The 14,925-nt window shown below is 40.9% G+C and overlaps 1 protein-coding gene and 1 pseudogene across 1 annotated transcript in view; one reads left to right on the top strand and one right to left on the bottom strand.

Moving 5' to 3' along the window:
• Positions 1-14,925, top strand: part of SENP7 (SUMO specific peptidase 7) — a 115,447-nt gene that overhangs the window by 43,971 nt on the left and 56,551 nt on the right. The window contains exons 6-7 of the mRNA XM_049785597.1: positions 9,262-9,456; positions 14,363-14,481. Of these exons, the coding sequence (XP_049641554.1) occupies positions 9,262-9,456; positions 14,363-14,481 (314 nt within the window). The remainder of the gene's footprint in view (positions 1-9,261; positions 9,457-14,362; positions 14,482-14,925) is intronic.
• Positions 10,859-11,305, bottom strand: LOC126025957 (AP-3 complex subunit sigma-1-like; annotated as a pseudogene).

The raw sequence follows: 14,925 nt of genomic DNA, 5'->3' as shown, positions 1-14,925 counted from the left end.
AAGCCACTGTGGCTAACGATCTTGGTATTTGCGCAGGTTATAGGTCAGGGTCTAGGATAGAGTCTCTAGGCTCTATCAGGGGTCCTCAAACTTTTTAAACAGGGTGCCAGTTCACTGTCCCTCAGACCATTGGAGGGCCTGACTATAGTAAAAACAAAACTTATGAACGAATTCTTTTTTTTTTTTTTTTTTTTTGGTTTTTGGGCCACACCCAGTGACGCTCAGGGGTTACTTCTGGCTATGCGCTCAGAAGTCGCTCCTGGCTTGGGGGACCATATGGGACACCGGGGGATCGAACCGCGGTCCGTCCTAGGCTAGCGCTAGCAAGGCAGACACCTTACCTCTAGCGCCACCGCCCGGCCCCCATGAACGAATTCTTATGCACACTGCATATATCTTATTTTGCAATAAAGAAACAAAACAGATCCAAATACAATATGTGGCCCGCAGGCCATAGTTTGAGGACCACTGTGAGGTTCCTATCCATCGTTGGTGTTGTGTTCAGTTTTCTGTTTTCATTCATTCATTCATTCATTCATTCATTCATTCATTCTGTTTTCATTCAGTCCCTAAGCCGAAGCCTAGGATATTTGTATCCAAAGGTTCTGCTCAGTCTCTGTTGTCCAAGTTGGACCTCTGCAATAAGACATCTGTTGTTGTTTTTGTTTATGTGTCCTGGGCTACAGCCTAGGTTAGGGTTTTCCTTATTAGTCCCAAGGTAGGTTTTGTTCAGTCACGGTTGTCAAAGTCAGTTTTCTGTTGTTGGTGCTCTTATTTTTCACAGTTCAAAGGACAATATCTCTTTGATTTCCATTTAGTATTAGGTGATGTGATAGAACAGCCTGGTCTTAGGTCAAGTTTTCCTTTCCTCGTTGTCATATCAACACTGGCACAAGTTGGTGCCAGAGCAGTGTTATAAATCTCCTAAAGGAGCTTAGTTCCTGGTGGTGTTGCATGGAGCTGTATCATTTCTACGTCGGGGATCTGGGGTTTGGGATTGGATTAACACTGTCCAATCTCCTGGGGACTGCGTTGTATCCACATGACATATGTTCAGGATAGGAGGCACCCTTCTGATATAAAAAGAGAGTTCTTATCCCTAGAAGATAAGATCTTGTTTCTGTGTCTATGGTTTCCCTTTTTTTACTGTGCCCATATAAAAACGTATGGTGTCATACTGTGTTGCTGGTGCTACTCTGGGTAAGGATGACAGGCTGCACACACAGTCTCTGTCATCTGGTTTTGTTCTGAGCTTTTATCCCAGTCAAGGCTTTTTGTATCAAGCAGCACCAAAAATGGTAAGGATAGAGAAAAAATGTATATATTAAAATAGAACAAATAAATAAAACTGAGTTAAAAAGAAAAGGTATTCGAATAAAACAAGTGGTGGAGGAGGCTACCTGTATATTTAGGAATACACATCTTAAGATGTATTATTATACAGGTATTGAGCTTCCATGGGCAATATAAGACTCCCAATTAGGTCTTTTGATATATTTTTGTGGGGAATAAAAGCCAAGGTATTTTTCGATTCACAGGCCTTGGAATTGAGTTTGAGAGATGCTTTGCTGCATTATGAGACCATATAGTGTCTTTGAGCTGGGGGTTTTGCTGAGGCTGATTCCTGTATCATGCTAGTCCACGTTTTGGTGGGGGTGAGAGGGGCCATCAAGCAGCAGCAGGCGTGCTGGTTGTAGTTTTTTGCTGAGGCATGAGAACAGGGACCCAGAGGGTGTCTTTCACTGAGGAGCTGGAAGGTGGTCAGTTTGGGCAGGAGGTGCCTACCGAGTTAGGAACTGAGGGTAATGAGGGTTAAATTAGGGAAGATAACAAATCAGGATTGGGAGATGAGGGGATAGAAGAGACACAGGGGGCCTGGAGAGATAGCATAGCGGCATTTGCCTTGCAAGCAGCTGATCCAGGACCAAAGGTGGTTGGTTTGAATCCCGGTGTCCCATATGGTCCCCCGTGCCTGCCAGGAGCTATTTCTGAGCAGACAGCCAGGAGTAACCCCTGAGCACTGACGGGTGTGGCCCAAAAACCAAAAAAAAAAAAAAAAAAAAAAAAAAAGAAGAGACACAGGGGTAGGGGAGAGGCAATACATGACAGGGGCTATATACTATATATATGAATTGTTTATGATTTTGGCTTGGAGTCAGTACGGAAAGTCACGTCCATAAAGACTGACTTTAAAGATCTATTTGAGTGTTATCATTTAAATCTTTGGCATTTGGTTTCCTTTCCTAGGAACCATCTAGAATAAAGAACATATTTAGATAATGCTTAAAAAGTATATTTGTTATAAAAACGAGTATTAGTAAGAAAAGACACTGCTGCAGGGGATCCAGTATAAATATGGGAGGCATTTCCCTCCCCCCCCCAGAGCCCAGTTGCCAGACCTGGCCCTGAAGACCAGTCTGTCATGGGGGGATCTTGGTCTTCTGGACTAAGTGGTCAGCCCAGGAGGCCATTGGCCAGCTGTCTGCCCAGATTCCCAGCCATACCCGTAGGAGACAAGCAGGAATCCTGGCATGTGGGATCTTCTGGGTCCAGCTGCAGCCTCCCTCTCCAGTATCTAATGAGATTTTTTTTCACTAGATATTTATTTTTTTTTTTTGGGGGGGGTGTGAGGCATTCCTGGAAATTCTGTGGGACCATGCAGTATGGGGATAAAACTTGGCGCTTGGGGCCAGAGTGGTGGCGCAAGCGGTAGGGAATTTACCTTTTACACCTTAACCTAGGATGAACCTCAGTTCGATCCCCCGGCGTCCCATATGGTCCCCAAGCCAGGAGCGATTTCCGAGTGCATAGCCAGGAGTAACTCCTGAATGTCACACCATGTGACCCAGAAAAAAGCAAAAAACCCACAAAAAAAACAAAACAACCCCATCTCCTGGGGCTCACTTATATTAATCTTCTTGGCTCTTTGCACTAGATCATACCTGATGTAAATTTAATTCCAAGACATCTTAAGTCTTAGGGTGAGACAATTCAGCTGCAGTAATTTATGAAGCTGTTCTCATTCTTTTGGATCCATTTTCCTTCTCAGTACAGGTAAAATATTGAGTCTAGTGGCAGGATATCTTTTCTAATCCATATTACTCTTGAGGAGGCTTAAACTCTTCTCAGATGACAACCTGGTAAAGTGCCCTTATTGTCCCTTTTCAAATAGAGTATACAGTTTTATTGGAAAGATTTTTTGTTTTTGTTTTGGGCCACACCTGGTGGTGCTCAGGGGTTACTCTTGGCTGTCTGCTCAGTAATAGCTCCTGGCAGGCACGGGGGACCATATGGGACACTGGTATTCGAACCAACCACCTTAGGTCCTGGATCGGCTGCTTGCAAGGCAAACACCGCTGTGCTATCTCTCCGGGCCCGTTTTTTTTCTTTGTTTGTTTTTGGGTCACACCCAAAAACAGGTTACTCTTGGCTCTGTGCTCAGAAATCACTCCTGTCAGGCACGGGGGACCGTATGGGATGCTGGGATTCAAACCACTATTCTTCCTGGATCAGCTGCTTACAAGGCAAATGCCCTATTCTTGTGCTATCTCTCTGGCCCCAGAATAATTTTTTTCAATAGGAATTGTTAGTAGTTAGATATATGTCCATTAAGTTTATAGATAATTTAGAGTAAAGAATCTCTGTAAGTTATTTGTTGTTGTTGGGTTTTGTTTTCTTTTTAGGGGGCCTAAACACAACTGTGCTCTGAGATTTCTCTTCACTCTGTCCTCTTTTGACAATACTCCAAAGTTCATTTATTTGGAGGGATTTTTTCCATTTACTGTTTCCCTCTTCCCTCCCCCAGGATAACTGCTAGTGAGAATGGCCTGAAATCTTGATGGCCTTAATCTTGTACTATCCAGCCTCTGTTTTGCTCTTTTGTTTTTGGAAGCCACAAACAACGGTAGGCTGGGGACTACTCCTGACTCTGTGCTGAGTGCTCAGGTGATCATGCAATGTTGAGGATTGAATCCAGACTTCTTGCATGCAAATCATAAACTTATTAGCCAGTTTAATGGTCCCTGTGACTCTAATGATTCGGCTCTCATTGAGTGTGTGTGTGTGTTGTTTTGTTGTTGTTGTTGTTTTGTTTTGGGGCTATACCTGGTGGCAATCGGTTACTTCTTGCTCTTCGCTCAGAAATCACTTCTGGCAGGCTTAGGGACCACATGGGATGCTGGGATCGAATTTTGTCTACTGTGTGCAAGGCAAACGCCCTACCCATTGTACTATCTCTCTGGCCCCACATTGTGTGCATATATATTTTTATTTCCTTGGGTAAAGATTACCACTAGGTCCAGACTTTTTTTTACCACCACTCTAGAGATCCTAAACTTGTTTCAAAGTGAATGTGTCATCTTCATCATTTGTTATTACATTTGTTATTATAATTCACTATTTTTTTTTTTTTTTTTTTTTTTTTTTGGTTTTTGGGCCACACCCGGTGATGCTCAGGGGTTACTCCTGGCTGTCTGCTCAGAAATAGCTCCTGGCAGGCACGGGGGACCATATGGGACACCGGGATTTGAACCAACCACCTTAGGTCCTGGATTGACTGCTTGCAAGGCAAACACCACTGTGCTATCTCTCTGGACCCATAATTCACTATTCTTGCCAGATTTGTTACTCTTTCCTTGACACCTCCTGAGTATGTGATTCTCCTATACCATGGGTTTGCAACATTTTTTTTTTTTTTTTGGGTCACACCTGACAGCACTCAGGGGTTGTTAACTCCTGGCTCTACGCTCAGAAATCGCTCCTGGCAGGCTAAGCGGACCATATCGGATGGTGGGATTTGAACCACAGTCCTTCTGCATGCAAGGCAAACGCCTTACCTCCATGCTATCTCTCCGGTCCCACACACATGATTTTGTATATACTTGATTTTCTTAGTTAAGGTTTCTTTTTTTTTTTTTGGTTTTTGGGTCACACCCGGCGGTGCTCAGGGGTGACTCCTGGCTGTCTGCTCAGAAATAGCTCCTGGCAGGCACGGGGGACCATATGGGACACCGGGATTCGAACCAACCACCTTTAGTCCTGGATCGGCTGTTTGCAAGGCAAACACCGCTGTGCTATCTCTCCGGCCCGGGTTTGCAACATTTAAGACACAAAGAGCCACTTAGACTCATTTCTGAAGGAAAAAAAAAAAAGCCTGGGAGCTACAAAACCATCCAGACATTTAAAACAAATATAACACTGCATATATCGTTTCTTATCTTAATGCTATATACAGGATTGTGCAGTTAGCTGTCAATCTGAAGAAAAAAAGAACTTATTCACTTAATAATGTAAAATATATTTGTGCAAATTAATAGCCAATTAAAATATTTAAGTGATACAGCCCCCCCGCCCCCGCTTTCTTTCCTGCTGTTGGAGCTTTGACAAAGCTTCAAAAGAGCTGCATGTGGCTATGGAGCCGTGAGTTGCCGACCCCTGTCCTATACACTCAGACTGGGAGTTGAGAACTGTGTTGATTCCTTCTGTGTACTTACCCTTCATAACCAGTCATTTATAATGGTTAGATCCCATCCATCCATCCGTCCATCCATCCATCCATCCATCCATCCATCCATCCATCCATCCATCCATCCATCTGTCTGTCCGTCCGTCCACCTGTCCGTCCGTCCGTCCATCCATCCATCCATCCATCCATCCATCCATCCATCCATCCATCCATCCATCCATCCATCCATCCATCCATCCATCCTCTGTATAATCTGTCCCACATCTTAAATTGGTCTGTAAGTCAGCAGGGATGCGACTCAGTGTTAGAAAACTTGGCATGCATGTTGCATGTGTGCAACCCCAGAATGTGCAGATCACGGATTCAGTTTCTGGCACTGAAAATAAAAGCAAAACTATTAACATGATCATGTTTATTGCCACTGTTTTAGTATACTCTAAGTTTTTCCCTTTTTGCTGTGATATTAATATGATTAGGCTTCTAGTCTATATTTTTTCTTGAATATTTCCTTAGAGTGTCAAACTAGTGTTTGAAAATTTTTTGTTTTGTTAGTTCCTAGGTACTTTTTGAGGCACCATTGTGAATAGGTTGTTTTTTTTCTCTTTTATATTTTATTATTTGCATATAAAAAAGTCAATGACTTTTGCATGTTGATTTTTGTAGCCTGCCATTTTACTATATATGTCTATTTCATTTTGTAGGGTCTTTAGGGTTCTCTATGTATCATATTACCCACAAATAATGAGCTTGACTTCTTTTCCTATCTGAATGCTCTTACTATCTCTTTCTTGCCTAATTGCTATGGCAAATACTTCCAATAATAATGTAAGTGGTGAGAGTGGGAAATAATGTGAAGAACTCAAAGCTTTCCCTCTAAGATTAGATATAAGATAAAATGCCTTTTATGGAACTGATTGAGTATTTTAGTTTTCTTTTCTTTTTTTTTTGGTTTTTGGGTGTTGTTGTTCAGGAATTACTCTTAGCTGTGTGCTCAGAAATTGCTCCTGGCAAGGGGGACCAGATGGGACACCAGGGATTGAACCAGGTCTGTCTTGGATTGGATGCTTGCAAGGCAAACGCCCTTACTGTGCTATTGCTTCGGCCCTGGGTATTTTAGTTTTCTTAACAGTTAACTTTAAGGAAAAAATTTTATACCAATATAATTTTTTTCTTTTTTTAAAAACTTAATTGATTGATTGATTAATTAGTTTCTGGGCCACACCTAGTGGCACTCAGGGTTTACTTCTGGCTCTGTACTAAGCCCCTGACAGGATGGGGGACCATATGGGATGCTGGGAATAGAACCAGGTTCCTCCCAGGTCTGTTGCATGCAAGGTAATTGTCCTACTGCTGTGCACTCTCGTTGGTCCCAATATAAATCTTTTTCTTCTGAATAAAGTTTGAGTTCTGGCATCACTAAAATAAAAGCTGAGTTATTTGCATAATTGGGCAAGTGACTGTTGAAGATACAATATGGCGGATTAATAAAAGTAACGATGATAGGCCCAGGCTCTTCGACTAGGAATTTCTTTTTTGGATGCCTAAATTCTTCATGTTTAAAATGTTTAAAGAGGGGCAGGAGTGGTGGTGCAGGGTGTAGGGCATTTGCCTTGCACCACTAACCTAGGATGACTGCAGTTTTATTCCCCGGCATCCCATATGTTCCCCCAAACCAGGAGTGATTTCTGAGCGCATAGCCAGGAGTAACCCCTGAGAGTCACCCAATGTGGCCCAAAACAAAATAAAACAAAAAGATTTAAAGAAACTTGATGTAGCTCACTAGGTTTAAAGAAACTTGATGTAGCTCAGTAGTAGTGCAAATGCTTCATATAAATGAGTCCCTGAATTCAATCCATGGCATTCCCAATTTCCTAAAAAGTAAGCAGAAGATTGATACTTAGAATTTCCCAAAAGGTTTGAAATTATCTATGCTGTGTGGTATAGTTTTCTATGTAGTAAAAATAAAGAATATCTCTAAGTGCTACAGAAAGTATAATAAAAATACAGTGAAGCCCACAGTTTGTATAAACAAAAGTAGTTTAACATTAAGATACCTTTTTTTTTTTGTTTTTTGTTTTTTGTTTTTTGGGTCATACCTGCTGGCACTCTGGGGTTCCTCCTGGCTCTGGCTCAGTAATTGCCCCGGCAGGCTCAGGGGATCATATGGGATGCCTGGATTCGAATCACCGCCTGTCCTGGGTCGGCTGAGTGCAAGGCAAACGCCCTACTGCTGTGCTATCTCTCTGGCCCCTAAAATACCTTTTGTTATAGGAGCCACATCTAGCTTTGTTTAAACTTGTGTCCAATTCTGGTAGGGGTGTGTAGGACCAGCAGGGAGAGTCAGGGCCTTGCACATACTAGGCACTGTGCCACTTGGATTATCTTCTAGGCCATAACTCTGTCCCTTCAAAAGTGTTAATCTGTGGTCTCTCATGAAGAGCCAGTAACATGCTGCTAGTGACATATTGAAAACAGTTAAGGTGGGCATTGGATAAAGAGAAGATAGGAAATCTTTTGAAATATAGTAATAAGAACAGAAAGAAAAATCAGTAATTTGTAGTGGGCTCAGTATTAGTCTTGAATACATCATTGTAATGTGACAAAATTACATGAGCTGTGCATAATAGTAAAGTGTTTCTTTCTTTTTTTTTTTTTTTTTGGGCCACACCTGGTAACGCTCAGGGGTTACTCCTGGCTATGCGCTCAGAAGTTGCTCCTGGCTTGGGGGACCATATGGGACGCCGGGGGATCGAACCGCGGTCCGTCCAAGGCTAGCGCAGGCAAGGCAGGCACCTTACCTCTTGCGCCACTGCCCGGCCCCAGTAAAGTGTTTCTTATTGAGAATATTACCAGACTAGTTTTTTTCTTTTGGAGCCATTCTTGGTAGTCTTTTTGAATTTCTCTGAGCAGTGTTCTAATAATGATTCTGTGTTGGGAAAAATTGAACCTGGGCATCGCATATACAAAGCAGGTGTTACAGTATGTTATAGTACTTTAATTTTTAAATATTTAATTTATTGAGCTTTTCTGTGATATTATTATGCTCTTATATAAACCATCAACATATATGAATTTGTCATTATCTTGTTATCTAAGTTATGTTTTTCATGTTGAACTTAGCATTTTCATTTGGTAATTGCAAGTATGTAGTTATTTATCATGACCTTTATGTTGAAAGAGAATAATATTTTTCTTGAATTATTTTGCATAGTAACCTATGTTTTTAATCATTACTGAACAAATAAAAGTCAAAAATAATAAAAACTTTAAGTGGTCCTATTAATACAGTTAAAATCCAGTAGTGTCAATTGCTATAGATAAAATCCTTGCAGCAGGATGCTAACTTGATGTCAATTGATAAGATACAAATAATTCTAGAAGGGGCCCGGAGAGATAGCACAGCGGTGTTTGCCTTGCAAGCAGCCGATCCAGGACCAAAGGTGGTTGGTTCAAATCCCGGTGTCCCATATGGTCCCCCGTGCCTGCCAGGAGCTATTTCTGAGCAGACAGCCAGGAGTAACCCCTGAGCACCGCCGGGTGTGGCCCCCCACCAAAAACCAAAAAACACCCCCCCAAAAAACCCAAATAATTCTAGAAACAAAAATAGTGTCTTTATTAAAAAAATTTGAGGATTTATTGCTTGTTTTTTAGGGTAGTTATAGTTTTAATTGCCTGTGCTAAGATGAAAATGTTTGAAAATTGTACTTCCTACAGCATTTTTTTACTGCAATTTCAGAAGAGTACATGTCATTACATGTTATTGTTATTATGTATGTATGTATGTTATCTTGTTACAGGATACCCAGAGTTATATTGACAAATGTCCTGGGAACAGAGTTAGGAAGAAAATACATAAAGACCTCATCTGTAACTGAGGCCAGTTTGGATGATACAGACAACATGAATTCAGAGCAGCTTTCTTTATCATCTGATGATGGCCTAGACTCTTGTCAAAATCAAAATCCTCACCAGAATTCCTTTTTATCTAAGAGGTATGTTTAGTAGTGACATTACTTAAAAAAACTATACTTGTTTCTGTGAGATTTCTGTTCTCTGCTCCCCTCCCCATACTCCAGATATGTCATTGCTGTTTGTGAGCCAATATACTGTATATACTTGAATATAAGCTGAGGTTTTCTTTCTTTCTTTCTTTTTTTTTTTGGTTTTTGGGCCACACCCATTTGACGCTCAGGGATTACTCCTGGCTATGCGCTCAGAAATCGCCCCTGGCTTGGGGGGACCATATGGGACACCGGGGGATCGAATCGTCCTACGCTAGTGCTTGCAAGGCAGACACCTTACCTTTAGCGCCACCTTCCCGGCCACTAAGCTGAGGTTTTCAGCACAAAATTTGTGCCGAAAAACCTGAACTCGGTTTATACTCAGGTCATACAGGTTATTTGATTCGGTGCGTGCACTGAATCAAATGCATGTAATCTCCAGTCGTCTTCTGCCGTCTGCTGGAGGGGGTGTACTTCAACTCAGTCCACAAGTCACGGCTGAACTGAACTGGATGCCACTGAGTTATTTAACCCACAATATTCTGTGCTTTGTATGAGACTGACAGCAGTGAGGATGGTATCTGCGAACTCAGGGATGATGACAATCATCTATGCTGATACCCTCACAGCAGATACAGCTGAAGCTCTGTGTGGACATACAGATGATGAGGAGGAGGAATCCAGTTTTGAAGGATTTTAACCTTTGTGACTTAGCTTGATTACCTGTTAAGCTATGGTTTTCTGAACTTTATTTAAAGTTTTAAAGTTATTGTTGGTAGTTTACAGTTTTTCTTTAGCAATAAATATTGAAAAACATTTGACCTACTGATTCCTTAATTATTGTAATTGTTTTGGGTATATATTTTTATTTTTTGAAATTGATCAGAGGCTGCTGCATTTTTCCACCTGACTTATAATTGAATTACTAAGTTTACCCAGTTTTTACGGTAAAATTAAGGGTCAGTTTATACTCGAGTATATACGGTAACTCATCTTTCTTAATGTTTTGGAAAGACTATTGGAACCAACAGTAGAACTGGCTAACTATTAAGACTTGGAAAGGTACTGGTCATATTCTTTGTATTTACAGAAAATAGATTCAGATTTAATTATCTATTTAGTTTGTTCTTTAAAAGTTTACTTATTTGGGCCTGGAGAGATAGCACAGCGGCGTTTGCCTTGCAAGCAGCCGATCCAGGACCAAAGGTGGTTGGTTCGAATCCTGGTGTCCCATATGGTCCCCCGTGCCTGCCAGGAGCTATTTCTGAGCAGACAGCCAGGAGTAACCCCTGAGCACCGCCAGGTGTGACCCAAAAACCAAAAAAAAAAAAAAAAAAAAAAAAAGAAAGATCTATATTCTTTATAGTTGACACAGTTCAGACTGGAGCTCTTGCTAATAAGCCAGCCTCAGAGATTTCTCCAGTTTATTTTGTGCATCAGTTTATGTGACAATTTCATTCATATTGGCCTTCTAAACCATTTCCCCCCATCACCATTTCTGCAAGGATATTGTGAACCTCGTCTACATGGAAAACGAAATCCAATTCACAAACATTTCAAAAATAACTATCTTGTGTTTCCACAAATACTTGAATTAAGTCTAAAATGCCAAGTTCACTTTCTGAAGAATTCACGCAGAAGACAAAATATAATCTGGCATATGGTCTATAAATTAGCTTGTCAGATCCTCCAATTAATGATCCTCCTTCAAGGAAATTACAAACGTTTTTATCTCTCTTAAATGCCCCCCTGCTGAATGCAGTTGTGTATCTTTGGGTTGGTAGAACTTAAGAGAGCCTGGGCTTCCCTGGTTGTTGAAGATGAGAATGGCCTTGATCATGGCTGAGCCAGGCCAACTCAGTCGAAGGAGGTGCTGTGGGGTGGGTGCTCAAGCTTTGCCTCAGGATCTTGCTTGTGATCCTTCCCCACCCACCCACACCCTTAAGTGCACGGGGCTGGGCCCAATAGTTTGTTTTGGGGCCACACTCAGTGGTGGTCAGGGGCCTCTCCTAGCTCCTGGCAGGCTCAGGGGACCAAATGGGATGCTGGGAATCGAACCAAGGTCTGCTGTATGCCAGGCAAACATCCTACCTGTGGTGCTATCACTCCAGAACCTCAGGCATATTCTTGATAAAAAGGGCTGTGTTGCCATTTTACTCTGTAGGGTTGTTGCTTTTATGATTCGCTATTTGGTTTATGTAATTGGCCTTACTATAGATCATTCAGGGTTGATTTGGTTATCACAAATGTCTTGTTTGACTGAGAATGTTTTTATTACTCCCTCCCATCTAAATTTAGTTAGTTTTTATACTTTAATCCGTTTTTATACTTTGTAAAAAATTCAATTCAAAGTGCACCAAAGACCTTGAGATCTGATCAGAAACTATAAAATACATTGAGGAAAACATGAGGCTGAACGCTTCAAAATTCATGATATGGCAAAGGCAATAAAATAAAAAATAAGCAAATGGGAGTACATCAAATTTAAGAATTTCTCCATGATAAAAGAAGCATGAGTTAAAACCAAAAGGCAGCTAACTGAATGGGAAAAGTACTTGCATTTAATACATCTGATAAAGATTTGATATTGAGGATTTACAAAGTACTCACAAAGATCAAATAAAACAGTTCAAAAACCCTGGAGAGAGGAGATGAACAGACACTTCTCAGAGGAAGACAGGCAATTGTCACTAGGCACATGAAAAAGCTCTCAATCACTTTTTAGGGAAATCCAAATCAAAGCAACAACAATATATCAGGGGCTGGAGCAGTGGCAAAGTGATAGGGCGTTTGCCTTGCATGCACTAACCTAGGATGGACCGCAGTTCGATCCCATTTGGTTCCCCAAGCCAGGAGTGATTTCTGAGCACATAGCCAGGAGTAACCCCTGAGTGTCACCAGGTGTGGCTCAAAGACTAAACAAACAAAACTCCAAATGACATATCTCACACCAATAAGAATGACACATATCAAAAATAATAGCAACAATTTTTGCTGGTTAAGTGTAATAGAAGTTTCATGCTCCAAACCCAATGGATTGGGGAACGTGGGTCTGAAAGCAATGCTCACCTTTGCAGAAATAATCCACATAAAGTTAGGGAGATAAATCAGGTTCAGGAACTTCCACCCCAAGCTATCTGCAAACAGGCAAAAGGTACCAGCAGGCAGACAGGCTAGCTGTGGGAATGAAACCAAATGTAGTCTTTCTGACCTGAGGTCTTTATTGGGAAGAGTAGGACCACCTCCATGGGTGGAGAACAGGTAGGCATAGGGGGCCATTCCAGAGGTACTTCCACCCCTGAGGGGCAAGCACAAAGAAAGAAGAATTATCCTGAAGAAATTAAAAACTGGTTACTCCAATATCGAGATATGGTTAAAGAGGAACTCAGATCCACTGGTGGGGATTTTGTCTGATTCAACCTCTGAGGGAAATGGTATGGAACGTCCCTAGTAAACTTAGAATTGAGTTGCCATATGATCTAGTAATTGTACTTCTGGGTATCTACCTCCATGACTTAAAACATTCATTTAGAAGGATTTATGTACATCATTGTTTATGACCCCTTTTCCCTTTTTGTATTCACTTACATAGTCTTTCCAGATTCCAAATGTGAGGCATGCTCTTTTTTTTTGTTTGTTTGTTTTGTTTTGTTTTGTTTTTTTGGGTCACACCCAGCAGCGCTCATGGAAGAAATCACTCCTGGCAGGCTCAGGGGACCATATGGGATGTCAGGATTCGAACCACTGTCCCTCTGCATGCAAGGCAAATGCCTTACCTCCATGCTATCTCTCTGGTCCCAGTGAGACATGTTCTTATGGACAAAGCACCAAACTCATAGCTTTGTTGATCTTTTCTATTATCTCCTTAGTTTTTAGTATTGTCCGTTCAGATAGGTTGTTTTCCCTTGGTAAATTTGACCATAGATCTTTTTTTACTAGTCCCTTGCATGAATTACAAAATGAGGTCATTTATTGTGGTACTTTTTTTTTTTTTTTTGGTTTTTGGGTCACACCCAACATTGCTCAGGGGTTACTCCTGGCTGTCTGCTCATAAATAGCTCCTGGCAGGCACAGGGGACCATATTGATACCGGGATTCGAACCAACCACCTTAGGTCCTGGATCGGCTGCTTGCAAGGCAAACGCCGCTGTGCTATCTCTCCGGGCCCGATAAAATTAATTTTCAAATTTTAGTATCTCAGTTCAGTATTTTTGGTGTTCAGAATTTAAACTAACTCGGTTATGTAGGAGTGTAACTATATCTTACGTATTTTTTTTTTTATTTTTTATTTTTTGGTTTTTGGGTCACACCCGGCAGTGCTCAGGGGTTATTCCTGGCTCTAGGCTCAGAAATTGCTCCTGGCAGGCACGGGGGACCATATGGGACACCGGGATTCGAACCGATGACCTCCTGCATGAAAGGCAAATGCTTTACCTCCATGCTATCTCTCCAGCCCCTATCTTACGTATTTTTATGTTGATTTCTTTTTTTTTATATTTTATTTAAACACCTTGATTACATACATGATTGTGTTTGGGTTTCAGTCATGTAAAGAACACCACCCATCACCAGTGCAACATTCCCATCACCAATGTTCCAAATCTCCCTCCTCCCCACCCAGCCCCCGCCAGTACTCTAGACAGGCTTTCTATTTCCCTCATACATTCTCATTATTAGGATAGTTCAAAATGTAGTTATTTCTCTAACTAAATTCATCCCTGTTTGTGGTGAGCTTCATGAGGTGAGCTGTAACTTCCAGCCCTTCTCTCTTTTGTGTCTGAAAATTATTATTGCAAGAATGTCTTTCATTTTTCTTAAAACCCATAGATGAGTGTTCTTACGTGGCTTTTAAATCCCTTTTGATTCAGGAAAATTGAGTGTGATTTATTTTTTGTAGGAGTCCACAGCCTAACGAGACGATAAATAATAATTTGGCAAAGCAGGTTTTGCACACTGAAGAAAAGCAAAAAGATGCTGATGGAATCTTTTTTGTAATGACTGAAGTAAAGTCTAAAGGTTTGTGAACTTAGAACACTAATATTATTTGAATTTTGCCTTTTGTATTTGCAATGATTTTAAAGTTATAAGTAACTTTCCTCAAATATTTAAAGGGAGATTAGCCATGAACAAATGCTAAATTTATTGTTTCACATTGTGATACATTTATTGACTGATTTACTAAAACTAAAAGTTAAATTTAAATATTTGTTTTCTTTCTTGGGAAGGGGAAGTCTGGCATATGACTATAAAATTAAAGTTTTTAGCTTAACTATTCTGTGTTGTTTTCATGGGGTCTATCTTATAATAAATACTATGGCTAAGTCACTTTCTATTATTAGCCTTCCACTAGCTATCCTCCTACTATACCGTAACATTCTTTATTCATTAGAATTTCTTTCAACTCTAGGAGGATGCCAAAACAAACCACTATTAGCAAAGGTAAATACACCCAAGACTTCT

This window comes from Suncus etruscus, chromosome 13 (assembly GCF_024139225.1).
Source record: "Suncus etruscus isolate mSunEtr1 chromosome 13, mSunEtr1.pri.cur, whole genome shotgun sequence".
NCBI lineage: Eukaryota > Metazoa > Chordata > Mammalia > Eulipotyphla > Soricidae > Suncus > Suncus etruscus.
The sequence above is the reverse complement of the archived record's forward strand: the minus strand, read 5'-3'. Positions and strand labels throughout refer to the sequence as shown.